Genomic DNA, 20,233 nt, shown 5'->3' on the forward strand with positions numbered 1-20,233 from the left:
AAATCACAGACAACCCAAGATAAACAAGCTCAAAAATTGTAAAATAGATGATAAAATAAAAAGGTGAAAAGAAGCTTCTCATTGTTGTTTTACTAGCATTGCCAGTGTGATGGTTAAGGTTGTGTGTCAATTTGGCCGGACCTTGATTCTCAGTGGTTTGGCAGTTATGTAATGATGTAATTTGGCACTTATGTAATGAAGCAATTTGATAGTTATGTAACGAAGTAATTTGGCAGTTAGGTAAGGGTGTAATATAATCACCTTCATGATGTGATCTGATGTGATCAGCCAATCAGTTGTAAGAGGAGTTTCCATGTGACTTGCATCCAATATATATGGACATTCTGGCAAAGCTGGCTGGCTTTTCCTCACTCTGGATTCTGCATCTGGCTTATCATCATCAGACCTCGAGGTCTTGGGACTTGAGCCAGCAGCCTGCTGTCTTACCTGCTGATTTTGTATTCATCAGCCTCTGCAAATGAGTGAGTCAGGAGAAGCCTCCAGACTGATGCCTGACACAGCCTTGGGACTTGCCAGTATCTACAACCATGTAAGCCATTTCCTTGAGATAAAACTCTCTTTCTTTATATATGTATATATACACACACACACACACACACACACACACACACATACACTTCGCTGGTTTTGCTTCTCTAGAGAACCTAGAGAACCCAGCCTAAGACATTTGGTACCAAGAGCAGTTCTAAAGAAACAAAATTGTAAGCATTGATTTCTAAATTGGTTCTCAAGTCTAATTAGTCTTAAAGATGTTGATAACTCTGCTTCCAATAGAAAAGAAGACACTACTAATCCATGGCATGAGGTGACAATAGAGATACGCAAGCTATTGCCACCAATAGATCAGGTATTGATGCTCTGGATGATCACAACTCTGATACTTTTCTACAATTTCATCACAATGAGAAGTATAAGAAACCTGCTTGGTTGGTCTTACTTTCACTGGACAGAGAGCTGAAAGAAAGAGGTGAGCTCAGGGCTTAAGAGTCACAGCTTAAGCACCACATAAATGACCTCAAAGTTGCCACTTGTACCCTGAAAGAAAACTTTATTTCTTGTAGTAACAGAGCTGATATTGCTGAAAATGAAACCCAGACTCTTATCATAAGAATGGCTGAATTACAATGCCAGTTGAATTCCCAGTCTTGAATGGAGTCTGAAGTTAAAGTGAGGGCATTGATTGAGAAGAAATGGGATCCTGAACTTGGGATGGAGACATATGGGCAGATAATCAGGAAGCTTGGGACACTAAGCCCCTAAATTCTGTTGAATCACTCCTGCCAACGGAACCAGCCTTCTCACTCCCATCTGAAGAGATTACTATATCTTTGTCTGTTAAGCCACCTTTTCCAGTAAAATCATTGTCCCCTCCACCAGCATCTGATGAGATTAACCCAGCTGTGTCTGAAAAGCCTTTGTCTGAGATAGTGCCTGAGGCAGAGTCTCAGTCATCAGCCGGAGAGGAGTCTGAGTCATTGCCTGGAATATCCCCGAGGCAGATGTTTTAAAAAGCATTGCTAAATGTTGTCAGAACACGTCCTCACCACTTAGCTAGATTTAAATCCCAGCGAGCCCCAAAAGTACGAACTGTGACCCAGGAGAAGGCACACTACACTGTAAAAGAACTGCTTGACTTATCTAATATGTACAAATAGAAACCTGGGAAATATGTGTAGGAATGGCTAGTAAAGGTGTGGGATAATGGTGCAAAGAACATAAAGTTGGATTAGTCTGAGTTTATTGGTATGTACCCACTAAGCACAAATCCTTCATTCAATGTTTCAGCTCAAGGTGTTAGAAAAGGATCTAATAGTTTATTTGGTTGTTTCGCTAAGGTTTGGATTATGCGGTGCCCTTATACTAAGTGCAGCTGAAGTACCAGACCTGTCTTTGTATATTGTAGAAGAAGGCATTCAAAGGCTTAGGGAAATTGGCATGTTAGAGTGGGTTTATTACGTTATACCCACAGACCTACACATGGAGTACACAGAGGGCACACCTTTTACTACAACAGTGAGGAACAAATTTGTGAAGGGAGCCCCAACATCCTTGAAGGCTGCTGTGATTGCTATTTTATGTAAATAAGATTTGACAATGGGAACCCTCTTAACTGAATTAAGACACCTAACTGCAATGGGCTGATTGGACCCCATGGTAGTAGGGGTCAAGTGGTGACACTCAGTTGACAAAGACAAGATCCATGTGGTCACCCTAATGGACAGCAGAGTCAAAGCAGTAATCAGAGTAGTCTGATTCATATGGATTTATAGTGTTGGCTACTTAGTCATGATGTCCCTAGAGGTGAAATAGATAGGAAATCCAGTAAATATTTACTTGATCTGTATAAGCAGAAGAATTCTAGGCCATGTGAACTGCAGTTTAACTGGAATTGCCTGAACAGAGAGTCACAGCTTCTCAATCAATTCCAAGATTGAGCCAGTTTACAGACCCACAACCCACTGAATGAAGGGGAAGCTGGGTTCATTGAGTATGGACCCCATTACACTGCAAAAAATTTGTATCTTTGATCTTTCTTCCCCACTGAAAGAAGGGGAAGCTGGGTTCATTGAGTATGGACCCCACTACACTGCAAAAATTTTGTATCTTTGATCTTTCTTCCCCACTGAAAGAAGGGGAAGCTGGGTTCATTGAGTATGGACCCCACTACACTGCAAAAAATTTGTATCTTTGATCTTTCTTTCAGTCTTCTCCTAAGAGATGTATGGTCTTTTATAAGGGAGACTGCTCATTGGGGAAGAGGAAATAATCAGACTTTTGGGGAATTACTGAATACTGGCTCTGAACTGACACTAATTCCAGGGGACTCAAAACATCACTGTGGCCCACCAGTCAGAGTGGGGGCATATGGAGATCAGGTTATTAATAGAGCCTTAGCTCTGATTCATTTCACAGTAGGACCAGTGGGTCCCCAAAACCACCCTGCAGTCATTTTCCCAGTTCCAGAATACATAAATGAACTGGCAGGTGCTGTATTGGATCCATGAGAAGTTGACTAAGGGCTATTTTGGTAGGAAGAGACAAGTGGAAGCCATTAGAACTGTTCCAACCTAGGAAAATAGTAAACCAAAACAATACTGCATTCCTGGAGGAATTTCAGAGATTACTGCCACCATCAAGGACTTGAAGGATGCAAGGGAGGTTGTTTTTACTACATCCCCATTCAACTGCCTATTTAGCCTGTGCGAAAAAGAGATGGATCTTGAAGAACGACAGTGGATTATCACAAACTTAACCAGGTGGAGACTCCAGATGCAGCAGCTGTTCCAGATGTGGTTTCATTGCTTGAGAAAATTAATACATTTCCTGGTACCTGGCACGCAGCTATTGATTTGGCCAATGCCTTTTTCTTGATTGTGGTTTCAAAGGAACTTGATTGAAAAATTGGAGACAAGGAGATATGAGGAAGAGGTATGTGGATAGACCTCTCGGAATGGATCAAAGAAGTGAAGATATTTGTGTCTCATGTGAATGCTCACCAAAGGATAACCTCAGCAGAGGAGGATTTTAGCAATCAAGTGGATGAGAAAATGTGTTCTGTGCAAACCAGTCATCCTCTATCCCCAGCCACTTCTGTTATTGCCCAAGGGGCTCAGGAACAAAGTGGCTATGGTGGCAGGGATGGAGGTTGTGCGTGGGTTCAGCAAAATGGAGTTCCACTCACCAAAGATGACTTGACTACAGACATTGCGGAATGCCCAATCTAACACCAGCAGAGACCAACGTTGAGTGCCCAATATGGCATCATTTCTCGAGGTAATCAGCCAGCAACCTGGTGACAGATTAATTATATTGGACCTCTTTCCACCATGGAAAGAGCAGCATTTTGTTCTTACTGGGATAGATACTTGCTGTGGATATGGATTTGCCTTCCCTGCATGCAATGCTTCTGAGAAAACTACCATCCGTGGACTTACAGAATGCCTTATGCTGCATCATGGTATCCCACACAGCATCACCTCAGATCAAGGGACTCACTTCACAGCAAACGAAGTGCAGCAATGGGCCCATGTTCAAGGAATTTACGGGTCTTATCATAGTCCCCATCATTCTGAAGCAGCTGGCTTGATAGAATGATGGAATTGCCTTCTAAAGACACAATTACAGCTACGTGGCATTAACTTGCAGGGTGGAGGCAATATTCACCAAGAGGCTATATACGATCTAAACCAGCATCCAACATATAGTGCTGTTTCTCCTATAGCCAGGATTCAAGGGGCCCAGAAATCAAGTGGTGGAAACAGGAGTGGCACCACTCCTAGAGACCCACTCATGAAATTTTTTTTCCTGTCCCCATGATCCTATGCTATGTGGGTCTAGAGGTCTTAGATCCAAAGGGATAATTGCTCCTGCCTGGAGACACAACACTGATTCCATTGAACTGGTAGTTAAGAATGCCACCTGGTCACTTTGAGCGTTTTATGTCTCTGGATCAACAGGCAAATAAAGAAGTCATACAGGGTGATGTGACTGATCCTGATTACTAAGGAGAAATCACATTGGTATTACATAATGGAGGTGAAGAAGATTATGTCTGGAATACAGGAGATCCCTTAGGAAATCTGTTAGTACTACCATGTCTCGTGATTAAATTCAGTGGGAAACCATAGCGACCCAATTCCAACAAGACTACTAATGTTGCAGTCCCTCAGGAATAAAGGTTTGAGTTACCCAACCAAGAAAAGAACTACAACCTGCTGAAATACAGAATGAGTGGTGGAAGAAGGTAATTCTAAATATCAGTTATGACCACGTGATCTGTTGCAGAAGTGAGTGAGGACTGTAATTGTTATGAGTATTCCTTCCTAGTATGTGTGCATCAAATATTTTTGTTATTTTCACTTATGAAATATAAGATGTAAATGGGGCTAGTGTGTTTTGTTTTATGTGTGTTAGTTGCATCATATTAGGCAGAAGTATGACTTTGTAATTTTATTTCAAGATTGCGACAAGTCGCAAGGGGTAGACTGCGATGGTTAAGATTGTGTATCAACTTGTCTGGGCCATGATTCTCAGTGTTTTGACGTTGTATAATGATATAGTTACCCTCCATTTTGTGTTATAATATAATCACCTCCATGATGTAATCTGATGTGATCAGCCAATCAGTTATAAGCAGAGTTTCCTCAGGGGTGTGGCCTTCAACCAATATATATGGATTTTCTGGCAAAACTCGATGGCTATTTTTCACTCTAGACCTTGCATCTGGAAAATTGTCATCTGACCTTTGGTTCTTGGGACTTGAGCCAGTGGCATACCATATTGTCTGCTTGTCTTCGGCAGCATGTAAACCAGAAGCCCTCCCCATTACCTATCATTCTTTGATTCCTCAGCCTCCAAACACTGTTACCCAGCAGCCCATCATCTGTCCAGCCAATCTTGGGTTTATCAGCCCCTGCAGCTATATAAGTCAGGAGAAGCCTCAAGCCTGACACCTGACCTATGGTCTTGGCACTGGCCAACCTCTATAACTGAACGAGCCATTTCCTTGAGATGATTCTATCTGTTGTTCTTGTTAGGTGCCATTAAGTTAGTTCCAACTCCTAGTGACCATATCTACAATAGAATGAAACACTGTCCAATCCTGCTCCATTCTCACAATCGTTGCTATGCTTGAGCCCATTGTTGCAACCACTATATCAATTCATCTCTCGTTGAGTATTTTCTTCTCTTTTGCTGACCTTCTACTTTACCAAGCATGATGTCATTTTCCAGGGACTGGTACCTCCTGATAACATGTTCAAAGTGTATGAGATGAAGTCTCGCCATCTTCACTTCTAAGGGATATTCTGGCTGTGCTTCTTCCAAGACAGATTTGTTTGTCCTTCTGGTGGTTCAGTATTCTTTGCAACACCATAATTCAAAGGCACCAGTTTTTCTGTCTTCCTATTTATTGTTCAGCATGCATATGAGGTGATTGAAAATACCATGGCTTGGATCAGGTGCACCTGGTCCTCAAGGTGACATCTTTACTTTTTAACACTTCAAAGAGGTCTTTGAGCAGATTTGCCCATTGCAATACATCATTTGATTTCTTGATTGCTGGTTCCGTGGGCATTGATTGTGGATCCAAGTAAAATGGATCCTTGACAACTTCAATATTTCTCTGCTTATCATGATGTTGCTTATTGGTTAATTGTGGGGATTTTTGTTTTCTTTATGTTGAGGTGTAATCCATACTGAAGCCAGTGGTCTTTGATCTTCATAAGTAAGTGCTTCAAGTCCTCCTAGATTTCAGCAAACAGGGTTGTGTCATCTGCATATCGCAGGTTGTTAATGAGCCTACCTCCAATCCTGGAGGTATATTCTTCTTTATATAGTCCAGATAATTTGTTCAACATACAAATTGAATAAGTATGGTGAAAGGATGCAAGCCTTTTCTGAGTTTAAACTACACAGTATCCCCTTCCTCTGTTCAAATGACTGCCTCTTCATCTATGTACACGTTCCTCATGAGCACAATTAAGAGTTCCGGAATTCTTATTCTTTACAATGTTATCAGTTATTTCTTATGATCCACACAGTTGAATGCCTTTGCATAGTTAACAAAATACATGGAATATCTTTATGGTAGTCTCTGCTTTCAGTCAAGATCCATCTGACATCACCAGTGATATCCCTCATTCCATGTCCTCTTCTGAATCAGGTTTGAATTTCTGGTAGTTCCCTGTTGATGTATTGCCGCAAACATTTTTGAATTATCGTCATCAAAATTTTACTTGTGTGTGGTATTAATGATATTGTTCAATAATTTCCACACTGTGTTGGATCACTTTTTTTTGGAATGGGTACAAATACGGATCTCTTCCAGCCAGTTGGCCAGGAAGCTCTCTTCCAAATTTCTTGGCATGGATGAACGAGCATCTCCAGTACTGCATCCATTTGTTGAAACATCTCAATTGATATTCCGTCAATTCCTGGATCCTTGACTTTTACCAATGCCTTCAGTGCAGCTTGAACTCTCTTCAGTACTTTCAGTTCCTGATCATATGCTACCTTCTGAAATGGTTGAACTTCAACCAATTGTTTTTGGTACAGTGACTCTGTGTATTCCTTCCATCTTCTTTTGATGTTTCCTGTGTCGGTCAATATTTTGCCCATATTGTTGTTGTTAGGTGCCGTTGAGTCAGCTCTGACTCATAGCGACCCTATGCACAACAGAACGAAACAGTGCCCGGTCCTGCACCATCCTTACAATTGTTGTTATACTTGAGCTCCTTGTTGCAGCCACTCTGTCAATCCAGCTTGTTGAGGGTCTTCCTCTTTTCCACTGACCCTGTACTCTGCCAAGCATGATGTCCTTCTCCAGGGACTCATCCCTCCTGAAAACATGTCCAAAGTATGTAAGACACAGTCTCACCATCCTTGCCTCTAAGTGTGGCTTCTAGCCACACTTCTTCCAAGACAGATTTGTTTGTTCTTTTGGCAGTCCATGGTATATTCAATATTCTTCGCCAACACCACAATTCAAAGGCATCAATTCTTCTTCAGTCTTCCTTATTCATTGTCCAGCTTTCACATGCATATGATGTGATTGAAAATATGATGGCTTGAGTCAGGCGCACCTTAGTCTTCAAGGTGACATCTTTGCTCTTCAACACTTTGAAGAGGTCCTTTGCAGCAGATTTGCCCAATGCAATGCATCTTTTGATTTCTTGTCTGCTGCTTCCATGGCTGTTGATTGTGGATCCAAGTAAAACAAAATCCTTGACAACTTCAATCTTATCTCCATTTATCATGATATTGCTCATTGGTCCAGTTGTGAGGATTTTTGTTTTATGTCGAGGTGTAATCCATACTGAAGGCTGTGGTCCATGATCTTCATTAGTAAGTGCTTCAAGTCTTCTTCACTTTCAGCAAGCAAGGTTGTGTCATTTGCATAACGTGGGTTGTTAATGAGTCTTCCTCCAATCCTGATGCCCCGTTCTTCTTCATATAGTCCAGCTTCTCGGATTATTTGTTCAGCATACAGATGAAATAGGTATGGTGAAAGAATACAACCCTGATGCACAGCTTTCCCGACTTTAAACCAATCAGTATCCCCTTGTTCTGTCCGAACAACTGCCTCTCGATCTATATAAAGGTTCCTCATGGGCACAATTAAGTGTTCTGGAATTCCCATTCTTCCCAGTGTTATCCATAGTTTGTTATGATCCACATAGTCGAATGCCTTTGCATAATCAATAAAACACAGGTAAACATCCTTCTGGTATTCTCTGCTTTCAGCCAGGATCCATCTAACATCAGCAATGCTATCTCTGGTTCCATGTCCTCTTCTGAAACTAGCGTGAATTTCTGGCAGTTCTCTGTCGATATACTGCTGCAGCCATTTTTGAATGATCTTCAGCAAAATTTTGCTTGCATGTGATATTAACCATATTGTTCTATAATTTCCACATTTGGTTGGATCACCTTTCCTGGGAATAGGCATAAATATGGATCTCCTCCAGTCAGTTGGCCAGGAACCTGTCTTCCATATTTCTTGGCATAGACGAGTGAGCACTTCCAGCACTGCATCTGTTTGTTGAAACACCTCAATTGATATTCCATCAATTCCTGAAGCCTTGTTTTCGCCAATGCCTTCAGAGCAGCATGGACTTCTTCCTTCAGTACCATTGGTTCCTGATCATATGACACCTCTTGAAATGGTTGAATATCGATTAATTCTTTTTGGTATAATGACTCTGTGTATTCCTTCCATCTTTTTTGATGCTTCCTGCATTGTTTAATATTTTCCCCATAGAATCCTTCACTGTTTGCAACTCGAGGCTTGAATTTTTTCTTCAGTTCTTTCAGCTTGAGAAATGCCGAGTTTGTTCTTCCATTTTGGTTTTCCATCTCCAGCTGTTTGCACATGTCATTATAATACTTTACTTTGTCTTCTCAAGAGGCCCTTTAAAATCTTCTGTTCAGTTCTTTTACTTCATCAATTCTTCCTTTTGCTTTAGCTGCTCGACGCTCAAGAGCAAGTTTCAGAGTCTCCTCTGACATCCATCTTGGTCTTTTCTTTCTTTCCTGTCTTCTCAGTGACCTCTTGCTTTCTTCATGGATGATATCATTGATATCATTCCACAGCTTGTCTGGTCACTAGTGTTCAAAGCGTCAAGTCTATTCTTCAGATGGTCTCTAAATTCAGGTGGGATATACCCAAGGTCATATTTTGGCTCTCGTGCACTTGCTCTGATTTTCTTCAGTTTCAGCTTGAACTTGCTTATGAGCAATTGATGATCTTTTCCAGTCGGCCCCTCGCCTTGTTCTGACTGATGATATTGAGCTTTCCCATCATCTCTTTCCACAGATGTAGTCAATTTGATTTCTGTGTGTTCCATCTGGCGAGGTCCATGTGTATAGTTGCCATTTATGTTGGTGAAAAAATGTGTTTGCAATGAGGAAGTCGTTGGTCTTGCAAAATTCTATCATTCTATCTCCACCATTGTTTCTGTCACCAAGGCCGTATTTTCCAACTACTGATCTTTCTTCTTTGTTTCCAACTTTCGCATTCCAATCACCAGTAATTATCAATGCATCTTGATTGCATGTTTGATCTGTAGCAGCTGATAAAAATCTTCTATTTCTTCATCTTTGGCCCTAGTGATTGGTGCATAAATTTGAATAATAGTCATATTAACTGGTCTTCCTTGTAGGCATATGGATCTTATCCTATCACTGACAGTGTTGTACTTCAGGATAGATTTTGAAATGTTCTTTTTGATGATGAATGCAACACCATTGCTCTTCAAGTTGTCATTCCCAGCATAGTAGACTATATGATTGTCCGATTCAAAATGGCCAATACCAGTCCATTTCAGCTCACTAACGCCTAGGATATCGATATTTATGTGTTCCATTTCATTTTTGACGATTTCCAATTTTCCTAGATTCATACTTCGTACATTCTAGGTTCCGATCATTAATGGAGGTTTGCAGCTGTTTTTCTCATTTTGAGTCATGCCACATCAGCAAATGAAGGTCCCAGAAGCTTTAATCCATCCACATCATTAAGGTCAACTCTACTTTGAGGAGGCAGCTCTTCCCCAGTCATCTTTTGAGTGCCTTCCAACCTGGGAGGCTTACCTTCCGCACTATATCAGACAATGTTCTGCTGCTATTCATAAGGTTTTCACTGGCTAATGCTTTCAGAAGTAGACTGCCAGGTCCTTCTTCCTAGATTGTCTTAGTCTGGAAGCTCAGCTGAAACCTGTCCTTCATGGGTGACCCTGCTGGTGTCTGAATACCAGTGGCATAGCTTCTAGCATCACAGCAACACACAAACCCCCACAGTACAACAAACTGACAGACACGTGCCATAGAATCCTTCAATATTGCAACTCAAGGCTTGAATTTTTTCTTCAGTTCTTTCAGCTTGAGAAATGTCAAGCATGCTCTTCCTTTTTGGTTTCTATCTCTAGGTATTTGTACATTTATGAACAAACCCTGGTGGTGTAGTGGTTACCTATCTCTAGGTATTTGTACATATATGAACAAACCCTGGTGGTGTAGTGGTTAAGTGCTATGGCTGCTAACCAAAGGGTTGGCAGTTCAAATCCAGCAGGTGCTCCTTGGAAACTCTATGGGGCAGTTCTACTCTGCCCTATAGGGTCCCTATGAGTTGGATTCAACTCGATGGCACTGGCTTGGTTATGGTTTTCTTTTGTTTTCCTAATGCATGATATGCTTGATGTCATCCCACAACTCTGTCTGATCCTTGGTCATCAGTTTTCAATGCGTCATATCTATTCTTGAGATTGTGTCTAAATTCAAGGTCACACTTTGGCTATCGTGGGCTCATTTGGTTTTCTTCAGCTTCAACTTGAACTTCCTATGAGCAATAGATGTCTGTTCAGCACTCAGCCCCCAGCCTTTTTCTGACTGATGACATTGAGCTTCTCCATCTTCTTTTTCCACAGATGTAGCCGATTTGATTCTTGTGTATTCCATCTGGTGAATTCCATGTGTACAGATTCCATTTGTATTTTTGAGACAAGGTATTTTCAATGAATAAGTCATTGATCTTGGAAAATTCTATCATGCAATCTCCAGGGTCCTTTCTATCACCAAGACCATATTTTCCAACTACTGATCCTTCCTCTCTCTCTCTCTCCCTATATGCTTCACTGGTTTTGCTTCTCTAGGTAACCCAGCCTAAGATATCATGTAAGAATATTTGTCATGCAATTTCATAATGTCACATTTACTTCACTATAAGAAATCATTTTATTTCCTTAAAATTACCACATTTTGTCTCCAAGTATAATGTACTGGCAAATGATTGTACTGGTTTTTCTCTCTCTCTGTTTTTTTTTTTTTATTTCACCTTATTATTCATGCAGTTATTATCCTCCTGCTATTGATTTTATCTGTGTTCCTTGGTTTGATTTGCTGTATGAAATTGGGGACAGTATAAAATTATGTTAATAATATTTATATATAAATAATGTGTGTGTCCGTTATACATATATATGTATGTATGTATTTATGTATGTATCTATAATTTTCCCCATTGCAGTGATACCTATAAAACACTTTTTAAAGGATTAAAGCACAATGAGAGGTTTTTTTTTCCCCCTTGAGAATCATATGAACCTTAGAGGATTTATACAAAGTTTCCATGTGATCAATAATTGTTACAGATAATATCTGTTTGCTATTTTAGTGGGCTATTGAACAGTGATATAAAATATTTTGGTTATTCTTGCCTCAATTTATTTTGTTTTTTTAATAAAAAGTTAGAAAACATTGTATTTTAAGACAGCTTTAATAATCTAAAGTATTTTCTTAGGCATTCTGTATGTATTTGACAAATCGATACAGGAATCACGTATAGCTTGAACATTTGTTTCTGATTACTAGACATTTAAGATTGGAATTTGACTTTCTCAGAGCTCAAGAAACTGTTGAGACCTTTAAGCCCTGCAATCTTGCGTTCATCCCTTCATGCAATGGTTGTGTCCTTGCATCACAGTAACATGTGGCCCAAGTCACATTAATAGAAGCTTTGCACTGACCCCTATCTAGTAAAACATGCTAGCAATTTTTCTGAAAGAATTCTCTGTCGTTTTTTTTTCATTGTTGGATCAATCAGAGAATGTCACTTAAAGGATGCTAACACACCGTCCTCATCCTTTTTAAAATAGTTGGAGTAAGGAAAGGATAAAACCTAGAATCAGATGGTTCAGAAGAACGTTAACTCTAAGGAGAAATAACACGGTAACAGGGAATGAAAGCAGGGAATAAGTAGAAGTAGAAACATAGTGTTTATCTGAAACATATTTTTCTCCTGTATTAATTACTTACCATAATACATTCACAGAGACATACATATCTAGAACAAAAGTTTCTCACTTTTTTTAAAGTGTTTTTAATTTATGTTCAAAATCATTAATGGAAAATAACACACATTTTCCTATTGGTTTCAATTATAATTTAAAGAACTATTCATCTTGAATTTGATTTATCTCCTAGAACTTACTTTAAAATAAATGTAAAGTCAATCCTCTGGAAAAAATTGCACGTGGATCTAAATAAACATTTAAAAGTACCAGGAATGGGCAATGAGTGAAGAAGGTGTATATGTAAATTTCTTTCTTCTACCTCAGAGGCAATTGTTACAATCAAGTGAAATAATGGGCTCTTTCAGTACTTTTACAAGTAGGAAGTGCTATTCAAATGTGAAATAAATGAGATTATATACTATTCCTGAAAAGTACATGCATGATACATTGCTTCTAGATACTAGCATAAAAAAAAAAAAAAAAAAAAGTTTTCCAGGAACCACTTGGAATATGTGATTTAAGGTCTCTTCATTGTAATGGAAAAATTTAGGACAGAATTATTGTGGAAACGAAATTGGAATATTTGATGTCATAACAAACACCTGTTTTTAACAATCCCTGCATTTATTTTCCTACCATTTAGGAAAGTTCACATGCATAGAAGTACGATTCCATCTTGAACGACAGATGGGATACTATCTGATCCAGATGTATATTCCCAGTCTCCTGATTGTTATTCTGTCCTGGGTGTCGTTCTGGATTAATATGGATGCAGCTCCAGCCAGGGTGGCTTTGGGAATAACCACCGTACTGACTATGACCACACAGAGTTCAGGGTCCCGAGCCTCCCTACCAAAGGTAAGTGAGCTAAATGGACGTACACATACATTCGCATATATACTTACATGGAGACCATTCTCAGCTTTTGCCAGATCCTTTTTAACAGCACTTATTAATTACTTATTTTTTAAGTAATATATAATCAAGGCAGAAAATTTGTAAAATATAGTAATAGATGAAGAAAAAATTCTACAAACCAGTGATATTTGCTATTCACATTTTGTGTTATGACCACTTATTCTTTAAACTTCCATAATATTTTATACACTGTAGGATTTTTTTGTACCCATATTTAAACATTTAAAAAATATATCAAACATATATGTAAGTTGAACATAAAAAAAGGTCATTTTAAATGGCTACACAGTATTCCATTGTATAAACTGTCATCCTTTACTTACTACTAGAAATGGCACTACTATGAATATCTATATTATGAACATCTATCTATATGTATATCACTGCACATGTTTTGTATTATTTCCTTAGTGTAGATTCTTAGAATAGGGATTGCTGCATTGATGGCTGTATGCATTAGCATGCATTGCCAAATTTTCCTCCTTAAAGAAATTATAGCAATTACCTCCCACAAGTATTGTATGAGAGTGTCTACAGCAGTGTCTACAGGGATAAATATGGTATTTATAATTTTGGTATTTGTGCTTTTCTCTGCTTTTAAGTAGCCAGAGGTCAATAGATAGGAGAACTTATGTAATTCCAGGATTTTAGTTCATGCTGAGCTGCCAGAATTATAAAATAATACCATTCTCTCCTTGAGGTTTGTAAAAACCCAAATTTTTCGTGAGATATGCTACAATAAAACATAGGAAGCTGTTTTTACCCAATGAGCAACATAGGAATAAAAGATTATTTTCTTCTGCAAATGACTTTCTAAAAGGAGTTTCTACTCTCTAAATTTAGTAATCTTGCCTAGCTGCCAACAAGTTTTATAGTTTTCATTGCAATTATGTTCTTCAATGTAATAAAATTTTATTTATTTTGTTGATACATTTAATGCTATCTACTTTTTTTTTTAACTTAAAAAAAATAAATAAATCTACTCTCGTGCCCACCCACCCCTTAGCCCTTACAGTGAATTGCTTTCTATGTGGAATTTGTAGGTTAAATTTACATTTAATTTATGTAGATTAAAATGTTTAAATAAACAAAGGTTAGCAGCAGGACGCTTAATCATTAAAAAATGATACGCAATATACGAAGAATTGATAACTGCCAGTGCTCACCCTCCCTCTCTAAAATTTAACGGTTGCCTTTCAAAATAAGCTGTATCTATGTTTTTTGACATTTAATGGTATTATCAAAATGGTCAACATCAACTAGTATTTTATACAGTATTGTCCATGTGAAAATTATAAATCTGCTTATAATTTTTCAACTAATAAGTCTCAATGTTTACTTATCATGTCTAACTCTCTCAAGGGCTCTAAGTAATAGTTGAAATTCCACAGTTCATTTGTAAATGAAATCACCAGTCTACTCACTGGTCTCCTTCATGAGTTAAATATAAATGAAAGCTTATTTGTTCTGTAAGCTGTCAACTGGATAGAAAAGAGCAAAATGCTCTCTTTAAGGAAGTTACATTAACTTGCTCAGATCCTGCTTTATTTCTCTCTCTCTCTTCATCTAAACTGATGAGAAAACCAGCCAACAAATCCCTGCCTCTCTGCCCTTGTAACATGTGGAGAAATAAGCTTTATTTAACCACTGTCTACAAGTACCGCCACCTGCTAACTTTGAGATCAGAATCCCCATTACATTTATAAAATCTAAATGATTAAGATAAATATTTTAATACTACGTAATATTTTACTGACACACACATTTCTGAGTTCAAGAATAATATATGTCAATAGATGATAGAAAACAATTTGGAAATGTCTTTGTATATTAACCTAAAAAAAAAAAAAGAATTTTTTATTTTGGTATTTTAAAATGGCAACAAAATGGATTAGATGAGAATTAATAAACCCATGCTATCGAATATAAATAGTTCGCTTACTTAAGCATATAAAACAAATTGCAAGTGAAAGTACTGTAGTTCTTATCTCTCTTAACGGAGGAACCGGTGAATCCTGATCCCTTACCATATTCCCTTCTAGATCCTTCCCATGCATCGTCCTGATGTATTGGTATTTCTAGTTGTATTCTGACATTTGAGTCTTACTTTGTTCCATATTTCACGTTTGAAAGGGCACTTCCATAAATCATGTCGGCCTTTTTTCTTTTTTTTTTAAGTAATTTCAGAAACTCCACATTCTCTCATTCTGTGCTTCTTCAAAGACACAATTTCATCATCCGTGTGTCTCTATTCATTGCTGTCCCAGAGTTGTTATCAAGCAAATTGCCAAATTCCTAAACTTTTGAATTGGCCTCCTTCAGTATTTGTTCTGCACAATACCTGTTACATTTGCCCTAAAATGGATTTATTACACCTACTCTGTGTAGTTTAAGATGACAGATATAAAGGTAGATAAGTTATGTCTTAAGGAGCCTGGTTATTCCCTTGCATGAACGTCAGGAAAAGTAGGAGAGCAGAGAGAGTGTGTGAGCTGGTTCTAAAATTGTGTGGAAAAACCGGTAACTGGTTCATGAGAATGATGTATAATCACGATAGTGGTGGAGAGGTGCGTGCATTATATGATTTTTACATGATAAAAATTGCAAAGAAGATTTAACAAGGAAAATGAAAATTAATAAAAGCATACCACCCTATTCCTTCACTCATTTCGGTGGGGGAGATATGAGGAAGTAGAGAATCTGTATTGCAATGCATCAGGAAATTAAAAATCTACATAGCAAAAAAACAGTAACAGACAAGTTTTTTGCTTTTTTAATAGAATAAGTAGTTCTTCATATGTGGTCTCTATGATGCATAGCAGAAAGGCGTTTAGAAACACACAGTAAAGCAGAATTGGGAGAACACGGAGGTTGAAATGGTGGTGTTGTTGTTGGGTACCTTCGTGTTGGCTCTGACTCATAGTGACCCTATATACAGCAGAAGGAAACTCTGCCTGATCCTGCACCATCCCCACAGTCATTGCTATGCTTCAGCCCATTGTTGCAGCCACTGTGTCAATCCATCTCCTTGAGGGTGTTCCTCTTTTTCATTGACCCTCTACTTTACCAAACATCATGTCCTTCTCCAGGATCTGTTCCTTCCTGATAACATGTCTAAAGTACGTGAGAAGAAGTTTCGCCATCTTTGCTTATAAGGAGCATTCTGGTTGTACTTCTTCCAGGACAGATTTGTTCGTTCTTCTGGAAGTCCATGGTATACTCAATATTCTTCACCAACACAAAGAAATGGGGGTAGCAGGAATAAAAAAGCAATTAAAAAGACAGAGTGGAAACAAAAGTTTAGAAAAAGGAAAGAGAGATATGGGATGGCTTCATACTTTTTCTCCAGAAATAGTAGAGGTTTAAAATGTCATTAATTTCACTGAGCTCTTAGGGAAGAAATACATTTTCAACCATGAGTTCATTGACACACATACATTTATACAAAGCCTTCCCATCTCTCACATCATAGAGATAGTGACTTCTGGAAGTGTGACAAGAGATTTAATTCTGGCCAACAATAAGGAATTGGTTGGAAAAGTGATACCTTAAGAGAAGGTGACTGCATGATCTTAGACTTCGGGACAGTTAAGGAATGGGTGGTTGAGCACATTTAGTCACGTATGTTAGAATTTAGGAAGACAGACTCTGAAGATCCAGGATAACAAGAATTAAACTACAGAATGGAACCCCTTCAAACAGTAGAAAATAGCCTGAAAATGCAATTCTGATTCTAGGATTTTGGGGGCTAGAAAGGCAGAAGGTGATGGTTCATAGTTATATTTAAGAATGAAAATCTAAAACCAGAGACTTCAAGATCTGCTGTTTTCAAACCCATTTAAAAAAAAAAAAAATCAGATCCCTGAAAGTCTGCCTACCTAAACATCTGACAAATTCTAGGAAGTAGAGAAGCAAAATGAAATGTAGCAAAATAACTGAGGATTGGTAGATACAGGAAGAAAAAGACAACTGGTCATTAATTTATGATAGCCGCTTGGTGTTTTGTCCACACTCTGTGCCAACACGTTTCCTGGAGGATAAGAGACAGCTTAGAAATCAGTCAGGTCAAACACAGAGAAGGAAAGCTCAAAGAATATACTTTAGACAGCGCCTTGAGAATACAGAGCTGAGGCTCCCCTCAAATATTTCCTGTTACATTGGCCTCTATCATGCCATGGTTAGTCAAGCATGTAATAGCTCCAAGCAGTAAGACTCCTGTAATTTATTTCTTGTAACTAGGAGCTATTTGATATTTCTGCAGTGCCTGCATCAGGAGGCCAGAAGAAGGTGACATATGTACACCATCGCTATCAATTACTCGAGGTTGTACAGCTTAAGACGCACCTCCTAACCCCACTGCTTTGGGCAGAGTGATCGTGGGGCCATATCATAAAAAAGCTTTATAGACCTTGGTAAGAATTTTAAGCTTGTTTTGAGAGCAGTGTAGACCACTGGAGAATTTTAATATGGGAAGTGATTACACTGATTTTTATGTGAAGACCAGATAGAAGGGGCAGAAGTGGAACAAAGAGTCCACCAAGTGAGGTATTAGATAACAGTCTGGCTAGATTGGGAGCAACAGAGATGGAGTGAAGCAGATGGACTTAGGAGGTAGATGTTTTTGAGAAAACGTGTCTGGAAATAAAGCAGACCTGATTTACTTGTGGATTGGACACTGGGGAACAAGGGAAAGAATAGAGTTAGGCGTGGCATTCCAATGAGTAGCTGGGCAGGTGGTGATTATAGTTACTGGTGGTGAAGGTTGGGGGCGATCGATATCCAGAGTTCTCTTCGAACATCTTAACTCTCAAAGTTCTGATGAGGGATACTTGGGCCTCAGAATTCAGGATTAAACTTGTGGATGGACAGGGAAGCAGACCAGAGATGATTTTTCAAATGGAAGAAAGTCCAAAAAGAGGGCAAAAGTAGGTGTATTTGTGGTTGTCCCTCCTCTTCCTGCCAGCAATACACCTGAGTACCCTAAGTCTCCTCTCCTCTCTCCCTTCTTCCCCCATAGACATCTTGAGCCCACACATGAAATAGGCAGGGCAGTTTGGTTAATTATCAGCCAGAACCACTTCTCCCAAACTCTCTGAGATCCTAACTATTTGTGTTTTTTAGATGTGAAAAAGCAATTATCCCTGGAGGACTAGTTTTTAATCAGGGGTAAAATAGAGAATAGTAACAATCATTCAACAATTTTTTAGTATAAATTTGATGTATGCTAATACCTACTTAGTATCTCAGCACTAGGAATATGTATTTTTTTATTAAGTGTGGGTAGGGGTACGAATAGAGAAAATCAGTAGAAGAGACAAAATATAATTTTAATTTGAAAGCTAGCTTTTCAGAAAGAACCCAGATTAGAAAACCCTGGACAACTCGGCTATTCAGGAATATTTCGTACATGTTTAGCCTTTCTTTTCTACTCTTGGAGAGCAATTAATTCCTGTTAGAGACCTACTCCCACCCCTTTTCTCCTCCTGCTTTATAGGTACCAGTTAAGGACTAGCTTTAGCACATGTCTTCTGTGTTGTATCATCAGCTCAAGTACGCAAGTATTATCATGCATATACTAGTTCATTCTTTTAAAAATGAACTTCAAACCTATTATTGCAGAGACCTTTGAACATACCATGATAAGCAGTCAGATGCACACACGCACATTCACATGCTTGTCCGCAAACTTAGTGGTGGGTGGAGAATCACTAAATTCCACGGTCATCTAAATCCTAGCTCTTAGCACAATACATTATGAAAGTCTTGGTGCTAGGGACAGCTTTAGTTCAGTTTTGTTGCAGTTATTCTGTGTAATAAGGATCCCCAAATCTCAGGGGCTTACAATAACATTTATTCTTGCTCAAAGGCCTGTGAATCAGCTGTGCCTCCTCTGGGTGTGTCTGGGATTGGCTGAGTAAGGGCAGGCTCGGATGTAGGCCATGGAGTAGGGTCAGGTCTGCTCCCCATGTCTCCTCATTCTGGAACCACAGGTATACTGTAGTATGTTCTTTCCATGGAGGAGCGCAGGAAAGCAAGAAGGCAAGCAGAAATGTGCAATACTTTTGCCCAGAATTGGCACACAGAAACTTCTGTATGCTTTCATAAGTCATCCCTAGGCTCCAGCCAGGGCCAAACCCAAAGTCAGTGGGGTGGGGAGTGTGCTGCACCCAAAGCCTTGGAGAGCGAGGGAGGGGGAAAAAAAAGATTGTAAACATATACCTTTATTTACTCAGGAACAATGCTTTGTTAAACTTTCCTCTCCTGGCTCAAACCAGAGTCTGGCACCGTAGTGAATACTCAAAAAAACATAGTGAGAAAGCAGAAAAACCAAAAAACCCAAACCCATTGCCATTGAGTCAATTCCAACTCATAACGACCCTATAGGACAAAGTAGAGTTGCCCCATAGGGTTTCCAAGGAGCGCCTGGTGAATTCAAACTGCCGACCTTCTGGTTAGTAGCCATAGCACTTACCCACTACACCACCAGGGTTTCCAGGAAAGGGGAAGGAGAGACAGAAAGAGGAAAGAGGGAGGAATTCTTGGAGTTTCTATGTGGATGTCTCCCACCTTGTCCCTAGTCATTATGGTTATATTCCTTTCAGAACAGAGATACTAAAAATAAAAAGCACTTGAAATTTCAAAAATAGTTCAGAAACCCATAACTTTTGCAAATTCTGTGCCAAAAGCTATATATCCTTCATAATCACTTAGAACCTTTGACCTCAATTCCTTTCAACTTTTTCCTGTTGAGTATATCCGTGAAACCCACCAGGAGTAGCTTCTTGAAGGGACAAAATATCCTTTATATACGTCTGTCCTCAGAGCCTGACTCAGAACCTGATGTGTGTGCATTGAAGGAATACCATGCAGATATTTAGGAAAATGTGAACTTTTTACAATATTCATTTAACACTTAGACTTAACTTGAAAAATTAGAGAGAATATCATCTTTTTTTAATCTCTCTGAAGAGAGTGTAAAAACTAATTGAATCCTTCTCTTCTTG

The 20,233-nt window shown here is 38.9% G+C and overlaps 1 protein-coding gene across 2 annotated transcripts in view; it reads left to right on the forward strand.

The window, feature by feature from the left end:
* GLRA3 (glycine receptor alpha 3) overlaps window positions 1-20,233 on the forward strand; it is a 240,913-nt gene that overhangs the window by 184,763 nt on the left and 35,917 nt on the right. For both annotated transcript variants that reach the window (XM_003415819.3, XM_003415818.3), the window contains exon 7: window positions 12,955-13,169. In XM_003415819.3, the coding sequence (XP_003415867.1) occupies window positions 12,955-13,169 (215 nt within the window). The remainder of the gene's footprint in view (window positions 1-12,954; window positions 13,170-20,233) is intronic.

This window comes from Loxodonta africana, chromosome 21, assembly GCF_030014295.1.
Source record: "Loxodonta africana isolate mLoxAfr1 chromosome 21, mLoxAfr1.hap2, whole genome shotgun sequence".
In the NCBI taxonomy this organism is placed as follows: Eukaryota; Metazoa; Chordata; class Mammalia; order Proboscidea; family Elephantidae; genus Loxodonta; species Loxodonta africana.